Source organism: Enoplosus armatus, chromosome 18 (assembly GCF_043641665.1).
Source record: "Enoplosus armatus isolate fEnoArm2 chromosome 18, fEnoArm2.hap1, whole genome shotgun sequence".
Classification (NCBI taxonomy): Eukaryota; Metazoa; Chordata; class Actinopteri; order Centrarchiformes; family Enoplosidae; genus Enoplosus; species Enoplosus armatus.
The window spans coordinates 10,934,852-10,957,155 of record NC_092197.1 but is presented as its reverse complement, the minus strand read 5'-3'; the positions used below and the strand labels follow the sequence as shown (position 1 = coordinate 10,957,155).

Sequence of the window (22,304 nt, the reverse complement as noted above, 5' to 3'; positions counted from 1 at the left end):
CAGTTTGGCAACAAATCATTAGACCTTTGTCTCTCAACAATAAAGAGCTTAACAGTAATGCCGTTTGATTATCAATTTCAATGGTATGATACTGTATAGTGGTGCAATCAATACTGCACATAAATGTATGAAACACTTTCTGATACAAAAATATTACTCTATAATGCAATCAACTTTGCATTGGAACAAAAAATAATCTATAAACGCCAAAAGATAGTCATGGTACAATACATAAACAATCAATATAAAGAAATAAATAACTTATAAACAGGTGCAAACAACAACAAAATTTCCATTTTTTACATTCTGGCTTAGCAGCGCAGCTTCCCTTTACATCAGTTTTACAGACACAGACGCCGTCTTTGTGTCTGTTTAGTGGTCCGCAGATGTTTATGAAACACAGCATCGCTCCCCACTAGCACACAGTCGTCTGCTGCCTCCATGTGGACAGTAGTTTTACCACTCGTGAATGTCCTCTATGCTCCTCCGCCTAACTGATCTTTTGCAGCAGTTTCTCTTCTATCAGTTCAAACTGCACGCTGACGGACATTTCCGCCACGAACTGGTCGCACCCCTCCTTGGTCACCTGTTTGCAGTATCGCAGGTCGATGTGACATATGCTCCCGCAGCGCTTGAAATAGGTCAGCGACTGGTCTGTGACCCTGTTACAGACTGCCGGGAGAAACGGGGTTAGAAGACAAAGAACAAATGATGCGGAACGGGTCACCTGTACAGACATAAACTATGACACACGTGGATTAATCGACCCTTTAGGATATTCTAGGACATGAAATCCAAAGGCCTCATTATGGTGAGAAGTGCAGACTGTTAGAGCCGACAGAAAGCCAAAATGCATTTGCCTTTCAGCTGTTTCCATAATGGCCCTTTGATTCACTGCTTTTAACATTTAATGGTATTCCAGAGAGACGACAAGTATAAGATCTGATTATTTTTAGCATTTGTGCACAAAATTCTATAAAAATTGATTTCACAATTTTTATTTAATTTCATGCCTCTAATAGAACAACAAAAAGTAGCACCACAAACTACAGCCTCTCTAAAACTGTTTCAATATAAACTGAATATTAAAACCCTCATGAAGGTCGGATTTATTGCAGGTTTGTTGTATTAGACTGCATTCGTTTTCTTAAAGTAGTGCCAAATAAACTAAAAATGTAGGTGTTTTAGATTTCTTTCTTACGGTACCTTACAGACATACTCGGGTTTCAGGAGGAGTTTTCCAATCATTTCCTGTTGAAAACTACCTCACCATTTGACAATGACATGATTTGCAAATCTGTCACAAGTTCAGGCCTCTCCAAGATGATTTTCGACCTGTGATCACTGAAAAACCAGTCTTTGTCTGGAAGGTAGGAATGTAAAAAACTAACTACATGCTTGTAAAAACTAAGCATGTACTTTGGAGAGGCAGTAGTGTAAAGTATATGTTATTAAAGAGGTTAAACATGCAAAAAGTAGTATCATCAGTAAGTATCATCCACTGTTGATAGAGATCTAATACATTCAGAATTTAGCCATTAGGGGGAGCAAGTCAAATGCAGGCAGACTTACAGCCAACAAAGACATGCTCCTACCTGACAGGTTGATGTCAGTGAGCGAGTCTCTGGTGGTCGTCCCAGCGGCAGTCAGGATGTTGACGGACTGGTCGGTGACGTGGTTGCAGTAGCTGAGGTCCAGCTTGGACAACGAGGGCATGTAACGTATGATGAGGCGCAGAGACGTGTCGGTGATGTCCAAGCCTGCCAGCCGCAGGTCCTCCACGTTACGCAGCTTGCTCCTGTTGTCTAACTGACCTACAATGGGATGGAGAAAAATGTATATAGTTAACCCGCCTATGAATTAGCCTTCTGCGAGGAGCCAGATGTTTGAGACAAAATCATGGTAAAGGTGCTATTTTGTTTATTTCACTATATATGAAATTAAAGGATAAGTATGGTGGTAATCTCTATTTTTCTAGTGTTCAACAAATGCCATGAAAAGACCGAAACTAACAAGTAAATTATTCTTTATTCTTTATAAGTATTACCTGTGCATCTAAAGCCTGACACAGCTTATTTCTCAGTGCCATACAGCTGCCCTGCGTGACATGTTCCTTCATTAGAACAAACATGGGCACTGTAATTTATTTTGAGTTAATCCCACATACACAGTCCTGCTGCTGAAAATAATCACTGGAGGACCAATTGTGGTTTAATCTGTGGCTGAAAATAGTTCCAAACAAATGTACTATTTACTCCAGTTTAAGTAACTTTTGCTACAAGTGCCCAGCTGCTTTAGGAAAGTTTTTTTTTTTGAATATATTAAAAACGAAACTATATTTTAAATATGGATATCTTCAGCAGGAACCTTTGAGTTTGGAACTGAGCGCCACAAACAGGCTGGGGAAGTTGTAAAGTATTAAGGGACAGACTGCAGACAGGTGTAATGATTTTGGTCTTTTCATGGGATTTGTCCACAATAAGAAAAATATAGAATATCACCAGCCTTAATGTATAAGTGTATGTGATTATCAGCTGATGAATTGACACATTTTACCACTATGGAACAATCCTCTCATTAACGCCCTATTACTCCATGGTCACTCTCACTCATTCAGCCTCTAAAGCCTCAGACTGTTTAGAGAATGTGTGTGTGTGTGTGTGTGTGTGTGTGTGTGTGTGTGTGTGTGAGAATGGCAGGTTGCTACCTGGCCTGTTATCCGTAGGAGGCGACAGCAGGTCCCTCATCTGGGCATCTTTCAGTCCCTCAACCCACTGAACATCCAGAGTTCGCAGAAGAGGGCAGCTGGAGGTGCAAAGAGCAGAGACTGCCACCCAGGAGCATCCTGACAACAGCAGCACCCGCAGACCTGAAGGGACACCAAGGACATAGAGAACCTCATGTTAGATCTTCTGTTACAAAGTCTCTGCTACATGGCCACACGCAGCAACACAGCAAGCTAAATATACGGCAGACTCACATTTAGTCTGTTGAAGAAATGTGCCCTATTTTTCAGTTTTTCCGTCTCCAGAGTTTTAGTTAATATGAGGCCACAAAATCAACCAACACAGAAGCAGTGAGTATTCTTATCTAATTAGCTGAATGATCCAGCAAAGACACTTACAAGTAACAAAGAAAAGCATCTAAATTCAGAAACCTCTGTGGATACAATTATGCAGATGGAGGAGCCATATGGGAACATATGGGAATTGTAACTTATTAAAAACTGCACAAGCTACATAAACACACTTTTTTTAATCAATATCTGAAACAGTAATCTAACTGCCTGCAACACAGGCAGCTTTGCAGTCTTCATCGAGGCAAATATGTTGACTAAAAAGCAAAAAGGTGCATTTACTCACAGTTTAGACAGCGTTAATGTGTCCCTTTATTTTATATAATATGGTTAAATATGTGGTTAAATTACTGCATGTGCTAATGGATACTATTATAAGGCTGTGTCAAGGTGAGTGACTGTGTCCCCATATCTTTATCTATATCTATCCATACAATTAACAGGTCAAGTACAATTTCTTTCTAAACTACTAGGAACGAACATTTGAAAAAAATCCACCAAGTAGGAAACTGGAATTTGTTCTTTCATAACATCCTCAGTTCATTTCATTTCTCTTTGTGTAACAGTTTATCCTTTCACCTAAAGTCATAATTAGATTAATTATGCAGTGATTCACTGAATTTCAAAATAATCTCCCGCAATAAGCCATCAGATGAAACTAATGCACACATCATTGTCCACAAGAGCACCGATTTCCCCCAAAAAATGCACCTCATGTCATGTATTTCTTTTCATAAAACAGTGCAGTGTGTTGAGTGTATTTACCTGGCAGTCTATTGATGAGCCAGCTGAGCTGTTTCTTGGAGATGTTGGTCCAGCTGAGGTCCAGAGCTGCTGGCTGTCTCCGGATGATGCCGCTCAGCATGAGAGGAGTGATGGATTTACAGCGGTTCAGATTGATGTGCTTCCAAAGCCTCTTGTCACAGCACCTGATGCGACACAGAGCAGATATTTACAGACGGCTGCCAAAGTGTGGAAGGCATGTTTTTAAAAAAAACTCCATCTTGTACTCACCATCTGTTCCACGTCCTGCAGACGCGCATGCAGACACACAGATCTCTGTGAGTCAGGTGACTGAATACTGCCATCCACATCTCTCTTCGCATCACGTGGGCTTCGCCGTCATTCAACGGCAGTCTGTCGGGCGGGGGACTGATGGGAGGGGGCCGGATCACATGGCGCTCCATTTGGATGCATTTTGGCGGTGACCGGCAGGGGAGTGGGCGGGGGCATATCGATGTGATTGGCGGGCTTCTGTTCCAGCTGAGCGGCGAGTAACCACGCGACGTCTCATTCACCTCCCGCCCCCTGTGACGCAGCCAGTCACCCAGATCGCCGCTGCCGTTATTAAGAGGCCATCTAGGCTTTTGGTCGTCTACTTCGTTCTCAGGCTCTGGTTTTACAGGCCTGTGGTTCTGATTGGACAGGCAGTCTTCAGTTTTCAGCGGCCGTCTGTTTTGACTGGCCAGACCTTCCTCCAGTTTAAGAGCCCTGCGGCTCTGATTAGTGGTTGAATCCTCTGTTTTTAGTGGTTTACGGTTCTGATTGGTCACAGAGTCCTCGCTCTTCAGTGGTCGTCGATTGTGATTGGCTGGGCTGTCCTCCATCTTTACTGAACTGTGGTTCTGGTTGGAAAGACAGTCTTCCGTCTTGGGAATCTCCTGGTTGAATTCTTTGCTCAGCTCCTTGTTAGGGAGGCGTCGACGCTGATGGCGAGCCTTCAGCTGGACAGAGCTCCTCTCCTGAGCATCTACTGATTCGCCGCTTGGTCCAGCTCGGGGAGAGTTGGAGGAGGATTGGTCACTTTCTCTGACTGCAGATGTTCTCAGCAGTGGACTTAACAGGAGCTTGGCTTTGTCCTCTGCACTACTGTCTTTCTCCTTTGTCACCATCTCCTCTTCCTGTCCCACCTCGTCTTCTTCTTGGTCCTCGTCATCATACTCGTTTTTCTCCTTCACATGAACCCTGTCCAAGGAAAACCCATCTTCGTCATGATCCTCCTGGTCGTCTTCTTCATCACCGTGATCATTCTCTGTCTTGATTTGCCGCAACAGCTTCGGAGTCAAGGGATCATCCAGTTTTGAAAGCTTCTTCTAAGAAAGAATAGAAGGAACAGAATCATTCAGTCTCTTATATCAGTTTACGTGTGAATTTGTTAAGTTTTTGCATATTTTAGTTTACAGTATATTGTCTTTTCAAGAGAATTAAGGGAGCTCCAAATGAATTTATGAAATGCTGACATATTGCAATTCAATTTAAGTCTCGAAAGAAGAAACTCATCTACAGTGCATTTGCACATTTTCATATAGTTCAGTTCTTCTGTTCTCAGCCCTTTTTTATCTTCTCTCTTTGTAATATTCACAATAAACTGCACTTTGTGACAATATTATTCTTCCTTTGCAAATTACACACAGCATGACACAGCGTAATAAAGCCTGCTGAAAAAACACGAATCCTGCATCAGCAAATGGAGTTGGTCCAGTTGCCATGGATTTGAGGATGCTCAAATTTCCATTTTTTTCTGAGCAATTTAAGGTCACAAGAAGATTGTGATATGATTTCAATTAGACGGATTTCTTCTCCTTAATGCAGCCAAACCTGAAACACTAGCTTAGTGCTGAAGAAGCAGCCAAGAACGGGATTCATTTTAATACCTTTACAATTAACTCAAATAAAACTGTTAAAAATCTCAGCATTGGCTTTGATTCAATCAGCTCACCTTTCCAACTGTATCTGTGACTTCATTAATCTCCTTAAACCTACTGAAACTCAATGAAAAACACCAGCAGCAGAAAATAAAACGGTGTTTCATTTCATACTGTATGTCCCATTGAAAATAATGTTACAGCCAGAGTAACTTTAACCAGCTCTTTGAAACTTCCTTTCTCTGCTGTGTGCCATTTTCCTTTTTTTTTTTTTTTATTTGCATTTTGGAAGAAAGAGTCATGAGATTATTAATGCCATTTATGACCACTTTATTCAGTATAACTGTTAAGATTACAAATAGATGAGGCCCTTACCTTCTTCTTCACAATGACAGGTTCATCATTGGTGTCAAAAAGTTTCCTCTTTTTCCTTAATGGGTTGTCCTCGAGTCTTGGTCGGGGCGTACCATCCAGAGACAGCAAGGGGGGACGTTTCTTTGGAGGCTCTTCCTCTTTCCTCTTAGGGCATTCCTCCCGCTCTGCCTTTCTCTTCACAGCAGACGTGGTAGTCAAAGCAGTAACAGTTGCTGTAGCCACCATTGGCGGGTCAGGCTCCTCTTTTGAGTCCCTGTTTAGCCGCGGTTCTTTCAGTAGGGAGCCAGGAAGGTTTGATGCATACTTAAACCCTGGCCCCCTTTTTTGCTTTGAGGCCAAAAGGTTAGAAAGAAAAGAGAGCACAACTTTATTTCTCTTGTTCTGAGATTCTGAGACACAGTCAACAGTTAAATCCTTTCATGATTCAGACACATGCAGAATAAAGTCCATACAGATACTTACTTTCCCTGTTTTTCCAGCATGGTTACACTTTGGGCACTCCCAGCAGTTTGGCAACTCATCATTGACAACTCCGTTTGAATCTTTGACCTGAACAAATGGAGCACATAGAGGGCCAGATTTACTAAGGCTTTTGCACCTGTTACACCAGGCGCAGATGTGACGCACTTTGCCTCAAACACACTGCATTCTCATTGTATCTGCATTTAAGGGAGCATCACATGAAAAATAGGAGGAGACACATCTGCAGAGATTGATTATGTATTATGTACCGCTGGATTTATTGACGTCACGCTATTTTTTATCATTTTTTTGGGTAAAGTTCTCCACCTCTGAAAAGGAGAAATAAACACAATGCAGACGGGATTTACAAGAACCACAAGGAAGGTTGTCGTGGGCCGAGAAACGTACATTAAATACAGACCTTTATATAACAAAAAACAGATGATTAGAAACAAGATTTAAGCAATTAGGCTATTATTAATGAACACAATATCTGATCACTGTAACGCAAACGAATAGTGGCTGGATGCTATGGTTTGTGTTCACCAAACTTGAATTTGAACTTCACCATCAATGAAAAAAAACTCATAGTAAAATACAGGCTGCAGACAAACTTTTCTTTGTTTTGCTTTAAGACATGTTATTGTACGTTTGCTGCATTTACCTGAGCATTAACATCCACATCAACACCATCTTCACCTCCACCTGCTCTGCTATCATATTTTCATGAGTGAGGTCATGTAAATATTTTGTAATCATCATTACATTATGATTTCAACGCCATTTTCTTGGTAAATCTGGCCCAGAGACTATTAGATAGCAAAAGGCAGCTACGACAGGAAACAATAACTCAACCATTCTAGGAATAAAGTTCATCGTGGCAATATTCAATACATGTTGACATTGAGTAATTTACCTTAAGACAGTTAGGATGAACAATCTCATTGCAGATGGAGCACTCCATGAGCATAAGGTTAAACTTCTCTTCCTCATCCTCCACCGTGTCCTCTTTCCCTGCCTCTCCACAGATAAGACACACTGCTGTGTGGGGCAGCACAGGCTGGAGAAGAAAACAGAGGCTTGAAGATAAGGCTGCTGTATCAAATTAATATCCTCTAGTCCCATATTTTACATCAATGTAGGAGCCAGTTTATACAGTAGAATAAGATATATTTTGTTGGTACTGTTTTCTTTAATTGCTCCAATCATTGTTGCTCAAAATCAATGAAGCCATGTATTTCATAGTCTGCCACCATAATTTGTATTGAACATTTGATTTGATTTGCACTTGATTATATTCACTGAATTCAATACGTCATGAACTTAACAACTTCCAACTTGTTTGCTGATTATTGTGAGTTAACAAACAAGCTAGTTGCATTCCTACCAACAAATGGGCTGATGTGGCACAGCAGACCGTGATGAACTGTGGCATATACTTAGCTCTGAGTACTGCTCCGACGCAGTATTAGGGTAATTGAACATCGAGAGTGGGCTAAGCATATTGGCATATCTTAAAAGTGGGACACAGTTGCTAAAGAGCTTAAGACCGCAAGTGTGGGATATTGGGAGAGATGCCAAGTCTCTCTCACTCTCTTGTTTATAGTGGCCAATCACTCAAACTGAATCGTCATCAGTGTCTATATATGTTGCAGAAACAATCAAACCCAGTCTATTTACACGTCTCTGTCCATGGTGCTGAAACATTCAGATAGTCTCACACTCTCTCTCTCTCTCTCTCTCTCTCTCTCTCTATGTCTCTCCATGGCCCTCTGTGACTAAACAGCTGCTATAACTTCTGCTGCTGCTATTACTTGTAATATTAGTATTACATTGTGTCTATGGCAACCACCTGGAAGCACCCAAGCAATAATCACCTTGTACTGCCCTGGCAATCATGTTGAACACGCTAGCAACACCCTCACAACCACATGAATAGTTTGAGATTTTAAGAAATACACTTAGAACACTGAATATGAAAGTAGAGCCAGCAAGAGGTTAGCTTAGCATAGCATAAATACCAGAAGCAGGGGGAAACAGCTACCCTGACTAAAGGTAAAAAAAAAAAAAAAAAAGTTTACCTACCAGCACCTCTAATGCTCACTGACTAATGTGCAATAGTACATTTGTTTAATCTGTACAAAAGGAAGAAGTTGTGGTTTGACGAGGGGTTATGTGCTGGAACCATTTCTTGGCCAGGTGCAGTGACTCCCTAGAGTCTTTGCTGGTTGCCTGGCAACCTCATGGTGGCGACAAGACTCCAGGAAATCACCGGCAATCATTTCCGGTTTTGTGTAGATTAAACAAACGAGATATAACATGTTAATTAGTGCGCTTTAGAGGTGCTGTTAGACTGATTTTGTTACCTTTGAACAGAGCCAGGCTAGCTGTTTCCCCGTTTTCAGTCTTTATGCTAAGCTAAGCTAATCTCCTGCTGGCTGTGGCTTAATATTTAGCATACAAACATGAAAATGGTTATGATCTTCTCATCTAACTCTCAAAAGTGAATAAGCGCATTCCCCAAAATGTCAAAAGAAAATTCACAAGGAACATTTTGAACAATGAACATACTGCAATGCACTGCCGCATGATGCAGGATTGTTTCATACGGCCCGGCCCACCAAACTTCTTCATGTCTTTGCAGAAGTGGCACTCTCCACACTCCGTTCGCAGGCATGCCTCACACTTCCGACAGCGCGTCCTTCTCCTCCTGGCACCAGATGTTCCCCGACTAGCTGACAGCTTGACTGCTGATGCAGGAGAAGCTGCCATCTTAGGTTTCGGCCGGTTGGGAGGCCGGGGCTAAAAGGAGAAAGAGGAGACAACGTCAAGTGCCTAAAACGAGAAGCCAACAAATATTTCACAAACAGGCATCTAAAGGTCAGATTAATTTGTCAATAGCTGAATATGGCAAAAACAAGTGCATTCATAGCCTAGTAATACTGTGAAGCACATTTGTATAATGTACTGTGTCAAAGGCAGCAAGCTTGCATTATTAGCTTTAACAAAGCCTGCAGATGCTTTAGAATCATCATCTCACTCGATACTAAATGGTCAACAAACTATTGTATATTATCAATTTAACAAATTCAGTAATTTTATACCAACATTTTAGATTTAAGTAAAAGAAAGGCATTACAGTGTAAAGAGCACCTCGATCTAACGTTCTGAATTACATCGCATTTCATTTAATAATGGTGCTATGGCTCAAAAATAAGCACTTACAATCATGTTATGTAATAAGAAAAAATCCAAAACATTATGTTGAATTCAACAGGGGTCAGTGTTATGGGGGATGTAGGCGGCACTGCCTAATCCTGTTTTCGCTCTTTGTAACTCAGGGTCAGTAGTTCCAAACACAGACACATGCCAAACAAGAAACAGCACCTGCATCCATACATGCATACATATAATACATATCCACAAACATAAATCTAATCTAAACATTTTCATGGCAGTTAAAGCTCAGGATCCAGGAGAAAACAAACACATCAAGACTGTCCCTGGAGGCATCTTCCAAATTTAGCACTTCACTTGCTTGCATGTTTCTACTTCAAAGAGAAACTGCACTTATGGCTACATTTCACACATGGATCACTAGGACCCATTATTCTGTGTTAGGGGGCGCGCAGACTGATTTATAACAGTACACATTAAATGTGCTCTATTTAATAGAACTGGGTAATGGAGATGAGATGCCTTTGATCTCCATCATTATTGTTCTTCTGTTATATATTCTGCTTCTTCTCAGGCTCAAATCCCAACCACAAAAATGTATTTTTAACATGAAAACCACATGTGAAAACGCTGCCAACCATGCAACGTGAGAAAATATGTGGCAATGTGTGAGATGAAATACACAAGAACAAGGAGTGCAAAAGACTGCAGCTCTTGGAAATGAAGATTTCTTTAGTTACATCGGCAGTGCAGATTTTCCTAGCGTCAGCATAGCAACAGCCACGTCCCATTCCCTAACAGAACAGTCTATGACACACAGACTTGTAACCAATAAGAACTGTAATGAGACTCTCTAACAGAAAGAGAAAGCAGGCTCAATCTTAGGCATATTACAATAATTTATTCAAACAAATGCCGTGAAATAAACTGACACAGGCAGTCAGATATGTGGTTACCAGACAGGATTAGAGTGAGATATTGGGGGGGTAGGGCTTATGGAATCTGCACTGGACTGTTCTGGGGGGTATTCGTGGGGATTACAGACAGGAGGTCTGCTCCAGAACACTGAAAGAAGACCAAATTATCCCAGAAAAAGACACAGAGCTGTAGCTTAAGCGCCATGATCTGTAACCCGGCTTTTTCCAGGTGCTACAAGCATAAAACAACAGGTCAGAGTTATGATCAAGCTGCCAGCTTCAGATCACATTCAATAACAGGTAGCCAGACACTGCAGTGTGTACTGTTTATGACTGTCCAATTATACCTGTAACTTAACCTGCAGGTGTAGAAGGCAAATGAAAAGATACTTCAGATAGCTGTCCATATTGTCCCCTAAATCCCCTCTAAACCCCCCCTCTGTCTGCTAAGTGAGTGATCTCTAAAGCAGATATCCCTCTGATGCCCAGAATTAAATGAGAGGAGAGGTTGACAACAACACTACCGAAGAAATCAGCTGCCTCTCAGTCTTAGGAACTACTTCTACCTTAGTAACTCAGGTACAAGGAGTTTTTTTGCTAAGATATCTTGATCAGAAAAATATATCACTGGTAGCAGTTCAGTCTTTAGTTTAGTATTACACCTCTTCACAGCACATACACGTGTCCTCTTTGTACAGGAATAAGGACAGTACAAGTAACTGACTAGTAATTTCTTGGCTCTCCAAAGCTCATTCAGCTGGGAAACATTAGTAGACTCAAATGTTCATTGATATAGCCTTGAAACCTCTTGAGCTACTGTGGAGAACAGTGGAAATCAATTACTGTGGATGTACTTAACATCACCTTAAACACACATTGAAGGCAGCGCGTACTGAGAGAGCAGACTGCAGAAACAACAGGACATATTGTTTTATCAGAGCAGAAGAAATTAAAAATCAGATAGCACAGCAACACACTGTGGTGTCCAAAGTCTGTACTCACATAAACAGACATATACACTGTCCCATTCTTGTGATTTTATGCAGAAACAACTGACTTGGCAAAAAAAGAAAATTGGGTTCACAAGTTCCTGGAGGGATTACTTTACTGTTAAGCTTTCGAGGTGGCATATGTTGAAAAGCTAAAAACCTGTGATTGCTCTAGCAGAGTTTTCAGCCCTGATATTTACATATGACAAAAGGAAAAGTGGAACAAGTGTTACACACCAACTCTCATGAAACCTCTGGAGTGTATAGCTACTCAGACGCTGAGGACTGAACAACAGCAACAGTGTCAATCACTTAGAAAACTCCTTACAGAGCGTGCAGAGCATGCTTTGGAGACATTGAGAATAAACTGTATGAACAGGTTACAACTTGCATGTACTTCAACATATGTTGCATATTAGCCCTGCTATTGGCATATTGCATTTATTGTACAAATAGTGACACCAAGAACAGGTGTATTTACATGACTGGAAGAAACAGAACTGAAAATGTCTTATATTATTTGTCAAAAGAGCTAAATGGACTCTGCAGTCAATGTTTTTTAAATCCAAATGCGGCCACGGAATTAATGTAAGGGGGTGTGGTTCAGAGTTAAGAAATATTTTAATTAACCAAACACATTTTTTGCTGTGTAAGCAAGTCTCATCTTGGATCTCCAAGCCATTAACACTTAATATTATTTATAATTTCTTTCATAATGACTGCTCTCTCATTAACACACACTGGCACAATAAGCTTATCTGTGTTACTGTCAAACCTATTCTAACATGCACATCTGATGCTTTTACAATCAATCCATGAAAGATTCATCTACATGAATTCCCATTCCTCTGCCTCTCTGCTTTGAAACAACCAATAGCAGCCCTGAGGCTCTGGGCTACATAAACACAGCGTTCTCCTACTGCTGGTTTTACCTGACAAAAACACACATGCATGCACACACACACACACACACGCGTGCACACACACAGAAAACAATTAAACCTATCAAAAAAGGGCAAAAATCAAAGACCAAGCACAGGCTGAATCAATGCATTTCTCTCCAGGTAGCTCCATTTCCTCGCTGTCCTGTGATGCTGCACACTGCTCTGTCTGGCACAAGCATTCCTCTGGTGGCCTCACTACGCCTGCCTGCAGGGGTTTGGTGTGCTAACCTGCTCAGAGTCTGAGTCGTAGTCCTCATCATCAGCGCTCAGCGACATGGCCATGGCTGGTTTTCACACACCGTCCAGCTCACAGCAAACTGACATGGCTGCAGTCTCCTCCTCCTTCTACTCCCGCTACTGCTGTCTGGCCTACAGCCCTCCCTCCTACTCCAAAGCCCCACAATACCACAAGCAGATGTAGGAAACACAGACAAGCCTGCCTTATTAATATGGATCAACTCCCTGTGAGAGAGGAGGGGTGTTGGGAAGCACAGGGCCAATGAGAGGCCGCTGTGCATCAGAATATGTACTGGGGTAGTCTGTCTCTGTCCAATGAGGAGAGACAATGCAGAGAAGGTGTTTGTCATATTCATGATGAGTATCACAGGCAGAGGAGAGCAGGCTGGGCACAGCCAATAGAGCCAGATGGCATCTCATTACAAAAGGCAAACACAAAGAGGCCCCACAACCAGCAGCTGGCCTTTGGAGGGACGGGTGGGGGTGATCCAGAGGGTCCATGAAATTACTACCATACATTCATATGCAACACATCCCATCCTTCTCCAACATCCGTCTGTTACACACTTCATTTGTTTGGACAATTAATTTTTAATAGAAAATTAAAAAGCATGTTCAATGTATAAAATATAACACATATTCAGTTATCTTAAATAGAGTCTGGCACATGCAAACACATTTTACTGATTAAAATGAACATGCCTGAGTACATGCTGTATTTTATTCCACCCTAATGTAATTCATTCACCACAAGTTTTCTGACCCTTTCATACAAGGTAAAGGAAAATGGAAGAGTTTTTGTTTTGTTTTTTTTACATTTAGCCAATGAATGTAAAACCTTTGATTTTGACCCTCTTAGGGCCTCCTGCTGAGCTCAAGACAAGATTAAATCAAAGATGATATAGATGTCTTGATATAGACATCAAAGGCACTTCAAGCCTGCACGTGTTTACAGCTATTTAACAGTCTTACAATATCATAATTTCACATGGACTTTGTCTAAGGAGGTATTTTGTAGAGCACACTGATGCCCAACAGGCACTTGCATAAGTAGTTCTTAAGTAATGAGCATCTGCACTGACTGAAACATATGACTGCAGGAGAAAAAGTGCAAACCATAAACACAATGACTGTACATTTCTGTAGATATTCACACCAGTTAGTATAAATGTGATACCAATCTGAGCTCCAAGTGAGCCTGAAGTGTAACAACAAACATGTAAGCAGTGAAACAGTGAGGTGAGCAGCTGGTGTGAAGAATGTGTCATATAGTTTCTGTTCATAGTAAACAAGTTTGGTGTCGTCTACAGAGTGAGAAAATAATAACAGCTCAGTTAAAAGCTTGTTTTGTGATCTGTAATGCATACTGACGTATGTTAATGACAGCCAAATATACAGTATGTAGAAGTATGTGTATGGAAAAATGCAAAAATTAAATAAAAAAATAACTCATTATTTGCTTGATTAGGCAATACTACAGCCTGTTAAGTCAAAATTATGCAAATAAGTACATCTACTGCTCGAGGGAATGAGAGCAATAACAAGGACTGAAACTGATGAGAGGATGAGAGGAGACTGAGGGAAGAGGTGAGAACAGTAGGAAAAGGAATAATGTCAAGCATGGAAGTGTAAACAATACAATTTATATGTACACGCTGCCCATTTCTAAGAATTTCCTTGAGATGATCAAACATTTAACAGACCAATGAGAAATAAATTGTGTCAACCTGGTGGCACTTCAAATAAAACTGCCCTTTTCTAAAGATAACAATACACTACTTAAGTAGTACTACTCTGCTACTAATAACATTTATCAAACGCAAGACTGTATTTGCAGTTGACTTTTAACAGTATGATATTACATTATTGTTTCATACCGGAGTCATCAGAGGGCTGCGGCTGCATCATCACCTCTCACTCATTGTAACTACTTTAAAAAATAAACTGCACTCTTGCACTGGACTGAAAAGGCCATCTTCTCAATAAACATTCATAAAAGTAAAAATACTTAAAATGGCTCCATTCATGTTGTAGACAGTACAAATTTCACAAAGTTCACAAATGTTGTTGCATCACAAGTGACAGGTGCATGGGATCCAAGCTTCCTTTATATAATTACAATGATTTTTCTCTTTTATTAAGTGATCAACTCAAAATTAAGTGTGTATCAACAAGTTTTGTTTCATGTTTGGTTCAAACGCAATAAGAAAGTCTCACACTGCAGCTGAAATGTTCTTACCTTTATAGTTTTCTTCGGCCAGAACACCACAGGAACTCCAGTGATCGCTAATTTGGGGTCGTCATCAGCATGTTCTTTTAAGACAACCTAAACAAGCCACAGAGAAGAAATACAAAGTAAAAGAGAACTTGGTCGTGTCTATTGAATGATATACATTGTGCAAACTTGTCACCGTGTTATCTTTTTGTTTCCTACCTTCATGTCCTCCAGCAGAGCTTGTGGGTTCTCGATTCCCTCTGGAACGCATTTCTTATTTTCAGGGAGCGACTCCAGCTTCTCAACCAGCGTCCTGAGTCCGCTCAGTTCAAACTCGGTCAGATGCGTCCATTTATTCGGAGACTCAGAGGCCGGAGAGTCGGAGGGGGTTTGAGGGAAATCTAGAGAGGTGGAGCCGGGGTTACAGCTGTCCTCGGAGTCTACAGATAAAACAGCTTTGAGGTGTTGGCCCCTCCGGTTGTCAGGAGAGCTGGGGCCATCCTGGGCAACTCTCTCTGATTTTTCACCCTGGTCATCCCTGACCTGAGTCTCACAGGAGTCCTCGTTCATGTCCTGGCTCCTTGAGTCAGAGGAGGGGCTCCCTGTGTTTGCCTTTGTCTCATTGTCTGAAGGGACAAAATGAGAGGAAAAATAGCTATATCAAATGACGTATCATATCTGTCCACATTGTATTTTACTTTGTATTGGAAGAGTGCCATCAGCTGCAGAAATAATATAACTGGCAAGAGCAAACAATGACTTGTATGATAAAGTATGGTGCTGAAACAGCATGCATGTCATGTTTGATTGCAAACACAGCAGGTAACTCATAATGTCCCCTCTTGTGTCCAATAGTAAACCTTTTCTTTTTTTTTTTTTAATTTACTTTAGGAGCACCTGGGGGGATATTCCTACATTTGTGGGTATGTTCATAGCTTAACAAGGCTTCGCTGGACTTTAAAACAGGTTTGTTCTTGTGTCCTCCAGCAGAAACAAGACCAAAACCATGAGTGCCTATTTCCTCACCATACAAGGGCAAAGGTAACCCCACGGACCCCGCCCCTTCAAATCTTATCTTAATGACTTCAAAAGTGAAATAAAGCTATGTTCACTAATGAAATTAGACTTTCCTAGTCTTAGAAATAAGCATGTGTGTCTAAAATACTGCTGCAGAGCCTGTTAGAATACAGCAGGACAAATGGAGAGCAGAAAAGTTATTCATTAATACATTTAATAAAAGATTTAATAACTTGAGAGAGCTAATTACAACTGCAGTACGAGATCATTAACAGTATCCGGGGACACACAAGAGATATTACAAAACATTACTTAATTTCACTCACCCATTACTACAGGCTCTTTGCGGATCTCCTGAGAAAAGTAGGACCGTTTGGTCAGGCAGTGCAGGTATCGCTCCAGGACATACCAGCATATCTCACAGTAGAAGGGGAAACGGAACTTGGAATGAACCTGAAAACAGGGACAAAACAAGCATCAGTGTAACTGTGAAAAAACACCTAATGTTTACATGCACTCAGGTTATCAAGTTATTGTTGAATTCTTAAATGTCATGTAATCAAAAACTAGATTTCTGTAGGCAAAACCTGATTTCTTGATACACTTAACCAGAGTTCTGTCTGTGTTTTTACACGTGTGCATGAGTGTGACAGAGATCTCAGACGGACACGTATCTCAAGCGGCAACAGCAGTGTAAAGAGATGACAAGGCTAAGAGATTATTTCTCACAGCAATATGTTGTGCTCCATCGCTCCAGACACTGTCCTCTCATGCACACAAACAAACACACAGACAGGCTTAAGTTCCTCCAGATGTGATTATTATTCTTTTGAAAGAATACAGCTTTAAAAAACAGCCACGAAGAAGCTGTACTACACAAATAAAACAGTAAACACAATCCAGGCATTGCCTTCCTCCATGTGAAAGCTACCAACATTTTACAACACACATAGGTATTGCTTTTGCCCCCCCCCCCCCCCCCCCCCCCAAATACGTTGCCCTTTGATTCTTTTCCCTTATTTCTCTTTCAATCTCAACCAACCAACTCTCATTGTCTCTAGCTGGTGAACTCTTCACCTTCCCCTGCTTCTCCCCAGATTACTGTGTTGCGGTGCAGGTCAGAGTTCAGCCACACATTGGAGAGTGCAGCGAGACTCCTACCTTCGTCCTATTCTCTATCTCGTGGATGGTAAGCTGCATAGGAATGTTGAAGCTGTGTAGGATGTTGCCTCCAAACACCAGCGTGTCCTCTGGAGTGTACACAGCATGAATCCACCCTTAATTACAAAACGGAAATTAAGAGGACATAAATAAAGAGATAAGGAACATAAAGAGGATTCATGCAAACTCACATAGCTGAAGATACAGTGTAATACTCAGGTAAAGATGAACATGACGGTTCATTGATGTGGCAGCTAATCTTTTCCTGCTGGCTACTTTAAAACAACCATGCCAACACACCAGATGGGATGAAGAAGGTGTATCCTTGCTTAAGCTCCACTCTCTGGCATCCATCAGCTCGATCTCCCAGGAAGATATCACTCTGCTTGCCTGACAGGACCCAGTCCTCATAAAGGGCAAGGTTATGCGGGGTTGGAGGCACAAGCCAAAACACCTGAGGAGAAGCAGATATCTTTTTTTATTTAGAGGTTATACTGTACAGTTGTGGCCAGGTTTGGTGAAATATCAACTCTGAAACTGTCTTCAGAAATACTACCACACATGCACTTAATTTCTCCCCTTAATTTTCAATGACAGTAATACTAATAAATGAAGATTTATGGCACAACATATCAGATATGTTATAAGAGACTAGAATGGACTTACTTTCTGTCCCTTGAATACGTGATACCAAACAGAAGTTCCCCCGAAGTCGATGTGGAAGTCTGTGTAGCAGCCCTTCACACTCATCAAACAATACCTACAGCAGGAAAAGAGATAACAAAATCATTCAGTAGATAGTGAGGATGTTCAAGTACAAAAGACTGACATCCATAAAAAGCACAGCTCAACCAATTAGAAGGCAGCGGTAATCTCAGTTGTGTTTTGCTGAAAAAACAACAGCCACCAAGAGAAAACACCACGAGAAATCACTCACAAGAGCACTACAGCGTAGACAATTGCTCACAATAGGACATCTCTCCTCTGGAAATTAATTGAGGAGTGATTAGCACTCCGAGGAATACATGATTCAGTAATTTAACTAGATGGGAGCAGCTCTATTTATCTGAAAAAAACATAACCAATGAGGTGTATACAGAAAAAAAACCAAGGACATTTATACACAGTATTATGTCGCACATCCCACAGAGAGATGATGTGACAGATTATTGAAACAAACGGAGAGCTAGTTAGCTCGTTTCTTTACTTTGTATCTGTATTTCCTGCTGGAGGAAATGTCAGTCAAGCACACAGAGCAGGACGCTGCCCAGCATATTTGAAAATCAATTTTTGACTGCTAATTGGAAAGAGTCTAATTTAAAACATCAATATCATCACTTCTAAGGTTATTTAGTTTACACTCTACTGAGCTATAAATGTGACCACAGCAAACAACACAATGGCTTTGACTAACGCAATGACGAAACCTGTGCACTTTACACCTTGAAGTCAGATGGTGTCATTTCGCTTGCATTCAGGGCTGGCAATATTGAGACAGGTAGCAATTTACAGGGAAGCCTTCAAAGATCCACCTACTTATGGAGTAAAGATGTTTGAAAATGTTACAACAAAACAAGAGTTAAGCAGATGCAACATATGCACAGTTCCTTTGGTGAATGCAGACACTTGGAAACAGCAACATTTTTATCATGTCTGCACTGACACAGAGCATCACTGTAACAGCATAACAACAGCTAAACTAACCACTTGTTAGTGGATATCTGCAAAAAGTGATCTTTATTTATTCTATGCACAACCAAATCCCAACCACCAGCACCCATCTAACTATGAGCATGATTCAATCAAATATAATTAAAAATAACAAATATAACTCAGTAGAGGGGCAGAGGTGTAGAAAGTGTGGATGTGTAGTAGGGTGTGTGTGTTTGTGAGGTTAAAAGGAAAGGTACAATTGGTCTTAGCTACAGTATGTACAAATGCTGACGGCTGATTGGCTGAGAGGTGTCAGTGCAGTCACACTACAGCTGTTATAAAAGCATCCTCCACTGTGGAAAACTCTGCTGCCTAGCAACAATCAGGAGCACGTACATGAGACAGTATGCAGCGCTCTACAATGATGGAGCGATACGTGAGACATTCAGATGGGAGGAGAATTTGTTTTTACTGCCAAGGAAGCAGCAATTTTCTCCAAGTATTTTCTATATCATGCTCAACACATTTCATTTCTATTTTTACTCATAGACTGACATACAGCTCAAGAGAGATTTTTGTGAAAACAGAAACACAATCCTGTTAAGTCGTACCTTTGCACTTTAGGGTACTTCATCTCTGAGATCACATTGGTGGCTTCTGTTTGACTGTGTTTCAGATCAGGAGGCCACATGTTGTCCACCCAGTCCACTTGATCCACCTGTGATCAAAACTGCACTGTTAGCCATCGATCACAGCGTTGTTAGTCATACTTTCTTTGAGTGTGGTACCAGATTTGTGAGCTTCATGAAAACCCTTCATAACATCATACAGAGAGTGTCATGAGGTATTACCACTGTGGGCCGCTTGATGAGGTTCTCCAGCTTAGTGTGGCTGAACTCTAAGCTGATCACATTGAAGAGCTTGTCCCGCTCTTCCTCCGGTGTCTCATAATAACGGACAAACTGAGCCATGCTCATTTCGGAACCTTTCTGAGTGCTCACGTCCATAACATCCACAGACCGACGGCTGCCTGCAAGCAACAACCAGGTCACAATTTAAAATTAACCCATGAGCACTTCTACTGTCATTAACATGCAATACAATCTGTCTGACAGTTTGTCTAAAAACAATCTAGCATGCTATTGTGATATTCATACAGAGTGTACTGTTGACATTTGACAGATTTCATCATGAACTAGCACTGTAGCTCATAGCTAGTGCATGTCATTCACCATCTTCCCCACTAGATGGAGCAACTACACTCCAATAGTCGTTCTGACTTATTTTCTTCACTTGACACATTTCTTTTTAAATGCATTAGAAAATTGCAACTGGAAAATTGTCTGATAATATGTTTTTTACATAATGATAATAAATGAAATGTGCAATATAATAGATGGAAGCACATTTAGTTTTTAAAGGAGTACACAGACTACCCCACAACATGAGAAAGGGGACATGGACACACACATACTATAATCATCTATGACACATATAAAAATGTTAAATGCAGACAAATAGACAGGTAGATAGATGTGTGTGTTGTAGTTAAATAACACCCCCAAAAAAGAGAAAACAATGAGCCAAAAACAATAATATCATTGTAACAATAAGATATATTATTTGTGTAATTTTGGACATATTGTCACTTCTTGTAAATGTCCATCTGCCTGCCGTAACAGTTTTGGTGCTTACTTCTTCTTCTGCTCTGTGCAATATTTTACAAAAAACAGTATCTTTTTTTTCAATATATGAACTGTATTCCACCATGCAAAAGAGTGGTTCCCTACGATTTCTGACAAAACTAGCTGGCCTACACGTTTTTGCTATCCGACCGCACATTGTTGAGGTAGTTTGAAAATGTTTATTTGTAGCATTTACCTTCCATAAACTGTGGAAGTAAATATGGCCATGGATGAGATTATATGCTACTTTTAGGACACTTCAGATCATTTTTTGTAGCGTAGCTCTAATCAACATGATAACTCCAGTCTCTCACAACTTGTTATCTGGCATGACTATGACAAATTACTTAGAACTTTCCAAAGGCTGAAACACACTGACCTCCCTTGTTCTAACTCTACCAGCTCGTATTCTCTGAATTAGCAGCTGGGATACCTTCCCTCCTTCTAGAAGCACATTCTTTTGGTTTTTGGTTTTAACCACTCTAATTGCTCCAGTAATAATCATACATGCCTATATTTTAGTGTGTGTGTGTGTGTGTGTGGCATTATACTTACCAACCAAGCCTTTAATTTCACTGACTGTAAATTCTGGATCAGGCATTCTATCCATATATAAGAGAGGGATGGATGTCACTCAGTTAATCTATTACATGTGTTGTCAAATGGTTAAAAACATAAATATACAATACGTTGGTTCAATCAACACCATGAGGCTTCTCACCTGATCCCTAGTCCATCTTTCTCTTTAAAAATGAGTGGGACCCTTAGAGCCTCCCTTTGCACATATTCATAAGAGAAGTCTGCAAGACAGTGAGTGTGTGTTATGGACAAAAGCATTCATAGGAAATTGTGGTAAAGACATGCATCTTGCCAATCAAAAACAAATAAAATGTATAACAACAACAACAGGAAATGAGATGTGCAATGTGTTACTTTACCTTTACCCTCCATCAAGTGGACAAATTGTGCGCTGTAACTGTCACTGACAAGCTTTTCCTCCACACTGAATCCTCTGATGTTTGCAATTTCTTCAACATCAGACAAATCCTCGTTTTCGTCGTACATCCTCCGGCAGATGGAGCGCTGCCATTGAAAACGACATGATTTAGCTACATGACAAAACTGCAACACGCGTGGAAAGCAAAGTCTTTCTGTCATAACAGCCCCTCTCTCTCCATAAACAGCCAGTAAGACTGATGTAAAATGACTGAACACTTATTTTATTCCTTACTTTGGAACTGGACTCAAGGGGTCACATTACATTTTTTTGATAGTACGTTACTATAGTAGCATAATGTCTTCTTAAATGTAACGTCAAGTGCGATAACCATTAACCGACACTTGTCCTGGGAAAAGGTAGCTGTTGGTACGTTATTCCATAATGATACATGTAAAATGTTTGCAGGATTTCACTGATCTGACATAGATGTTGGTTTATCTACCGTAAGCTCGCTGAACTTGCAAATATAACATAAGTTATAAAACATATCGTTTTCCCTCATGGTCCCTAACTTGAACAGCTTAAGTGACTTGATGAATATCCCAACGTTTACAGTTGCAAACGTTAGCTTAGCTAACTAATTAGCTCGCTGCCAATCTCGCTTCATAAGCTAACGTTAACACGGCCGATGGTACACACCAGCCTGCGTCCAGATTCAGCACACGTTTCCACGGCCTGAGCCATCGTCTCTTATGAATGTTTTCCAGTCATTCAGTTTCGGAATCGCATCTGCATGCGTAGTGAAGTTAAA

At 40.8% G+C, this 22,304-nt stretch overlaps 1 protein-coding gene across 1 annotated transcript; it reads right to left on the bottom strand.

Moving 5' to 3' along the window:
- Nucleotides 1-490: 490 nt before the first annotated feature.
- On the bottom strand, nucleotides 491-22,237 carry kdm2bb (lysine (K)-specific demethylase 2Bb). The gene is made up of 21 exons (XM_070924210.1): nucleotides 22,193-22,237; nucleotides 21,492-21,636; nucleotides 21,275-21,353; nucleotides 21,109-21,155; nucleotides 19,720-19,898; nucleotides 19,480-19,586; nucleotides 17,882-17,975; nucleotides 17,516-17,669; nucleotides 17,216-17,331; nucleotides 16,381-16,507; nucleotides 15,257-15,663; nucleotides 15,062-15,148; nucleotides 9,130-9,360; nucleotides 7,475-7,618; nucleotides 6,560-6,645; nucleotides 6,097-6,433; nucleotides 4,091-5,169; nucleotides 3,842-4,005; nucleotides 2,708-2,869; nucleotides 1,596-1,814; nucleotides 491-672 (listed from the first exon to the last, which is right to left on the bottom strand). Exons 1-21 carry the CDS (start codon nucleotides 22,235-22,237, stop codon nucleotides 491-493), a joined length of 4,191 nt encoding a protein of 1,396 aa, XP_070780311.1.
- Nucleotides 22,238-22,304: the final 67 nt, after the last annotated feature.